The sequence below is a fragment of the Talpa occidentalis genome, unplaced genomic scaffold (genome assembly GCF_014898055.3).
Source record: "Talpa occidentalis isolate TD23 unplaced genomic scaffold, MPIMG_talOcc4v2.1 talOcc4.14, whole genome shotgun sequence".
NCBI classification, from domain to species: Eukaryota; Metazoa; Chordata; class Mammalia; order Eulipotyphla; family Talpidae; genus Talpa; species Talpa occidentalis.
Window position 1 is genome coordinate 79,889,320 of NW_023601433.1, and position 6,000 is coordinate 79,895,319.

The 6,000-nt window shown below is 52.4% G+C and overlaps 1 protein-coding gene across 1 annotated transcript in view; it reads right to left on the reverse strand.

The window, feature by feature from the left end:
* Nucleotides 1–4,861, reverse strand: part of SRRM4 (serine/arginine repetitive matrix 4) — a 141,704-nt gene extending 136,843 nt beyond the window's left edge. The window contains exon 1 of the mRNA XM_037509862.1: nucleotides 4,731–4,861. Within this exon, the coding sequence (XP_037365759.1) occupies nucleotides 4,731–4,861 (131 nt within the window). The remainder of the gene's footprint in view (nucleotides 1–4,730) is intronic.
* Between the last annotated feature and the right edge of the window lie 1,139 nt (nucleotides 4,862–6,000).

The following is a 6,000-nucleotide window of genomic DNA, read 5'->3' on the forward strand; positions in this document are numbered from 1 at the left end:
TACTGTGCCTGTGGGGGCTTGCTTGGGGGGCTCACAGAGCAGAAGACATGGGACCCCAGCTTCCCTCCTATTACTGGGAAGCTTATAGGTTATTTTCCTTTTTGGTGACTTGAAGTGGGGCTGGAGACTCATAGGCTTGGAAAACACTTGCAGGTGGCAGTTAGCCCAACCTCCTGCCCCCATCCCTGCTGACAGCTCTTCTCTCCCTGCCAGAGAGTTGCCTCTACCTAGGGAGCTCCATTCTGACACCAGGGAAGAGTCAGACCTATTTGCAGTGTGTGCGTCTCCTGGGTTGCATTGATCAGAATCCCCAGTGTGTCAGGACTGGGGGCAGGGCTGGAGAGAGCTAATCTGATGCTGGATTTGGAGCAGGTGCACTCATTCAATTAATGCATCCAACTTTCACTGCACATTCACGCCAGCCCATTTCTAAGATAGCCCAGTTGATGAGTAAACGCAGCCACATCAGAAGTGACACCCCCCTCCCCCGCACTGTTCCCTGTGCCCTAATCAACAGATTTCACCTTCCAGAAGGAGGAAAATTTGACCCAAACCTTAACACTCCCTTCCCAGAGAAGAATGTTCTTTCGTCTCCAGGACAAGCGGTCTCCCTGACCCTGGGTGCACTGGATCTCAACCACCAGCTGTCAGGAAATCACTTCCCTACAGCCCCTCACTGGCTCTGAGGACAGAGTCAGCACAAATGTGCTAACTGATCTCTTGGCACAAAGGGGAGACTTGAATTAAATGGTTCAAAGGCATTTTTCCTGCCTTGCAATTTGGACACCTTCTCTTTTATGCAGTAAAATCTCCAATAGTTTGGAATTTATGATCTTTTGGACAGGGACTAGGCTGAAGTCTGCTTCTGGACTATTCTGCATAGAAAGGATTTTCGAAGAAAATTAATAGCTTGCCAAAAGAATTGTAAGGGAAAAGCTGTTCTCTTTAAGGGGGCTGCCTTGCCAGGGCTTGACAATAGCCCTATACCCACAAAGGATTGATAGGCTCATTTGGAATGATTTTTGTATGTCCACAAAGTCCTTGACTATATTTGTCTTATGGGTACCTCAGTCTGAGCTGGCCTCGAATGTTAGGTTTACCACTTTGAGCCTAAACTTCTTAGGTACAAACTTTTCTGGATTAAGCAATTAACACAGAGAATGCCAGGAAAAATGACTACAATTTTTTGGTGGAAACAAAAGGGGGGGGGGTCTTTTCTACTCCGAGAATTGTATCAGTTCAGGCTGGCTCTCCTCCACCTGCCGAGCTGTGAGACCCCCGACATCCTGGTTTGCCTGGGACAGCCCCTATGAGATCTTTCCCTCTGAAACTGCTTTTCACAGCAACCCCTTTCAAGAAGGCTAGGAACTCCATTATGAAAAAAATTATCTGGTTCCTCTAGATTTGATGGACCTAGCAATTAAAATTGTGATTTTCAAGGAGTATGAGCCTGGTCATCTCTACACAAAGTAAAAACACACTGTGAGGATGTTGTATGAACCAATTCTGAAACCAGATAATTCATCACCAGCTACCCACCTCCTAACTGATTCGGATCAGAAAGCAGCTAACCTTCCCTTGGAGGGGAGAGGGGCCTCTCCAGGCCTCCCCCACCCCAACTCCTCAACCCTCTCCACAGCCACCCCCCCCCCAACACACACACACATGCCCTTGCTTGTCAGAAGCAGAAATCCCACAATTTTTATTGTCTGCATTATTCGGGAGAGAAATGGGTAGGCATGAAGAACTCGGTCCTGGAAGGCATTGTTGATTTCCTTTAGCCAAGAGAGCTCTGGGCTGTTTGTTTTAGAAGCCATGTCTATTAAACAATCACCACACACTGTAGAAAGTGCTTTACCTGGCTCAGTCCTCATAACTCACTGTCTGAGTTGGCAACTATGATTATTTCTATTTGCAACCTGGAAAAACAGGCTTAGCCAGGTAAAGTCATTTAACCAGGACCCTCATCTAAACTGTAGAGCTAAGACAGGGCTCCAGGTCCTTCTGAGCCCTCCTAACCACTATAACATCTTGCCTCCCTCTCTGTATACTGTTCTGACATTTGAGTCAGACATCTGCTTGCAATTTGATACATGACAAAGCTATTGCCTCATCAAGTATGCCTCACAGAGGGGGAGAGGACTAAAAGTAGGGGGACGAGAGGGGAGGTTTTGCTTGGCGTGCGGGTGTATGATGTATGCCTATTGCTAGGAAATCAACCAATTGAATGTGTGCTTCTATCTTAGTACTAAATTATCTTCAGGGACAGACTTAAAATATCCCAGGGAAGTTCACTGACAAGGGAGCCCTCATCTAGAAACAAATAGTAAGTGTGAAACCAACAGGACTGGCTGGTGGTTTGCAGTCAGCTAGTTGGGCAGATATGCTGACTGAACTGGGCTTGACTCGAACTAAACAACGTTTCTGATGAGACCAAGTCCCCAGATTGCCTCTAGTGGAAGTCACTGGGGCCCAGTGGATGCTCTACCAGGATCTGTCCCTTTCTTTCCTGAGAACTCTGTTTTAGAAAGAGGGGTTCTTTTATTATAGACTATTAAAAAATGAGGTGGAAACTGACCATCACTAGATGTGGCTGTTTTGGGTGAGAATAGAGATGAGTCAGGGTTTATAGCCAGTCTGCTAGAAGAGAACACAAACCTAGCCTTTCTGAACGAAGACGAATATAAATGCTCCCTGTTCACTCTTCATCCCAAACCAGGAGTAACAGCTACAAAGCAGGACTGTATTCTACAGAGAGGTCACACCTGTTATAGAAGTACTGAAGAAGATCCTTCCAGCATGACAGACAAAAGGACTTCTGGGTTAGAATTTCAATTCAGGAGCTGCTAGCAACAGAAAGAAGACCCAGGACATTAAAAGACACCAGAAGTGAAACGACACCTGGGCGGGGAAGGCTGGCTATTGTGAGTCTCAGATGGATTCAATTATGCTGCAGAAAGCACAGGGGTGGGAAGACCTTGTGGGCAATGCCTATGGTTGAGATTGTGGCCAAGAAATGGGCATGGCAGTAGCAGACTGATGGGCAAAGGGTGAAGGTACCAAGCAAGGTGGACTTAGACAGGCTCTTCTAACTTAAAATGCCCCCAGGAAACTGCTCTCCTCTCCCTACACCCTGAATTATAGAAAGACTCTGGACCAAATGCCAGACTTTTAGTTTCCGATGAAATTTCCTCTCGTCCCTTCTACAAGGGCATATTCTTTGGTCAGCACAGCACCTGATTTGCCAGCAGCAGGGGCACTCCAAAGGTAGACAGGAAGGACAGAAAGCCAGGAAGATAAAAAACCTCTGACGTCAAAACTCTCTACAAAGAACCTCCTTCCTGGCAGAGAAACACGAGCTTTTGGAGGCATCGGTGTTATTGTTCCCCGCCTCCAGCCTGTGTCAACGGGTGTCCCCTCCCTCATGTCCACAAAAAACTGGCCATGCCTGCTGCTTGCCATACCCCACTGCCCTCAGGCTTCCCCTTCCCAACACGGAGCATGCATTCCCCCAAATATCCACCTAAGCCAGGCTCCCATCAGACTATGAAAAGTTCTCCAGTCTGAGTTTGATTCTTTGGATACGATTCCCCGCCAGCCCTGCACCCCTCACCCACTGCAAAGTTCAGATTCAGTTGTGCTAGAACAGGCATTCTGTCCAAAGTGCTTTTCCAGACATGTTTTCAATCTACTCCCTAATGTAGTCTGCCACGATTAATAAATCCTCCAAGCAGCCTCCCCTGCCCTTCCCTTCCCTTTTCTCCCATTGAACCACTCATCCAACACCAGGAAAAGATGAATTCTCCTCCTGCCTAGATGCTTCCTGACAGAGGGCACAGCCCTCTCCCTTTCATTCTCAAACTCCTCAAAATCGAATGATTGGTGAAAAGAATTGGGTTTTTCTGTCTCAAAACATTTCTGTTTGCCCCAGCCTCCCTTCCATTTCTCTCCATTCCCTCTTTCTGTCTTTTTTCTCTTTCCTTTTTTATGCTCTCCCCCCTCAGGGATCTGTTCTCATCCCTGAGTTCAAAGCAATCAGGTTCTTTTTGAAAAAAAAAAAAAAAAAAAAACAACAAATAAAACTCTTCCAAGACTGTCTTCACACTCTTGGAGGCTCCCCCTGACTCCTGAGCTCAGAGTCCTGGCTTTGGATGCTGAAGAGGGAGAGGATTTGGTAGCAACAGCAGCCAGAGGCGTGGGGGAGGGTGCTGTTTAGGGTGTATTTGAAAGAACAGCATATGGGCTTTTGCAAATCGTTCAGAGCTCGCTAGTTTCTGAGCTGAGTATAGAAATGTGTCCCTGTTTCTGAACACTGCTTGAAATGGCTCAAGCCTGGTCGTCTCTTTCTGCACAACACCCCCAAACACCACAAAACCTACCCTCCCTTCGCCAACCCCCCCCACCCCGAGCTCTGTGATATCAAGAAAAGTTTCTCAGTCAAGTCATATCCAACCGACACCGCCCACCCTGAGCAGGCGACACCTCTTGAATAGCAGCTGCCGGTCAGCAGACCGAGGAGTATTGCTTCCCCAGGACCCTCCTCTGCCTCTCAGCAGCTTCCCCCTCAGACAAGCAATTAGTTCCCATCCTCCAGCGGGAGCTACCCGGGACTGGCAGAAGAGACAGGCGCCCTGGCCCAGCTGCCAGCATCCTCCACCCCTCAGGACTCCGGGGCACAGGCCAGCAAGAGGGGCGGTCAGAGTCTCCCCTCTCGAGGAGCAGGTCATTACCTTGGCAGCGGCTTTCGGGCTGTGATGCTGGCGACGATGATGCTCTCGGGACGCGGAGTGGCCACAGCTTTAAAGGTCCCTCGCCAGAACTTCTCAAAAAGCTGCTTCTCGCCTTGCTGCACGCTGGCCATCGCCAACCCAAGGGCCGGGTGCCCGGGCGCTGTCCGAAGTGCTGAAACGCGGCTCCGCCACGGGGCACACCCGGCGCCGGGCTCCGTCCGCGTGAAACCCACAGGGGTGCGCAGGGAGAGATCGGGGTTCGGGGCGGGGGATGGGGCGCCTCCGTCCAGGCAGGCGGGGGAGAAAGGAGGCTGGTCCTCGGGTTTGTGTGCCTTCTGGGCTGGCTCCAGGCTGCGCTCTGGGCTTCCGACGCCCGCGCCCCGGCCCGGGAAGGCAGGGCTGGCTTCCTCGGCGGCGCCAGGAGAGAGGAGCCTGGGGTCGCCGAGTGTGCGCGCGTGTGAGCTCAGGCGCGCCCGGGTTTTGTCTCTCGCACAATGTGACGTTGGAGGAGGAGGCTGGTCGCGAGAGCTGTACTTTCCTCCCCCTCCCGGTCTCTGCTCCTCCCACCGACTCCCCCCTCCCTCGGCTCAGCCTCCCGCCGCCATCTGCATAACAAAAGCCCGCAGGTCCAGGGAGGGGGAAAGGGCGGGGCGTGCGCCTGTCACCCGGGCCGGCGGCCACGGAGTTGCAGAGCTGACCCCTGGGGAAGCAATCCGGGCGCCCCGAACCGAACCCAGCTGGAGATCCTGCTTCCCACCCCCTTATCCCACCCCCCACCGCCCGCTCCCCCACCCCACCCAGCCCTTCCTGCGTGCCTCGGGGCCCGGCCACCTCCCTTCCCAGCCGCTTCGCTTCACGAGTCCTGGAGCGGGTCTCCCCGTGGAAGGGAAGCGCAAAACTTACCCTCTCCGCCCGAGTCGCCCGCCCACCCCTGCTCCCGGGAGGGGCCGCCTAAGCCGGCCAAGAAGGTGCCCTGCCCGCTGCGAAATCCCCACCACCCAGAAAGTGCCGTTTGATGGACAATCCGTCCCCAATTCGGCTTTTCAGGCTCCTCGCCATCTGCCCAGCAGCGCCCCAGCCCGCAGAGGGGCGCAGCGCGGCATCTGTGCACGCGGCGCGGCGGGGAGCGGGCTTTGTGCCTGCAGCCAGCCCAGCCCGAGTCCCCGCCGCCAAGCGCTTCCAAATGGGAGAGTCCCCCGCCCCATCCAGCCCATGCAAGCGGGGGAATTCAGCTCAACCGGTTTAAAAAAAAAAAAAATTCAGAAAATAC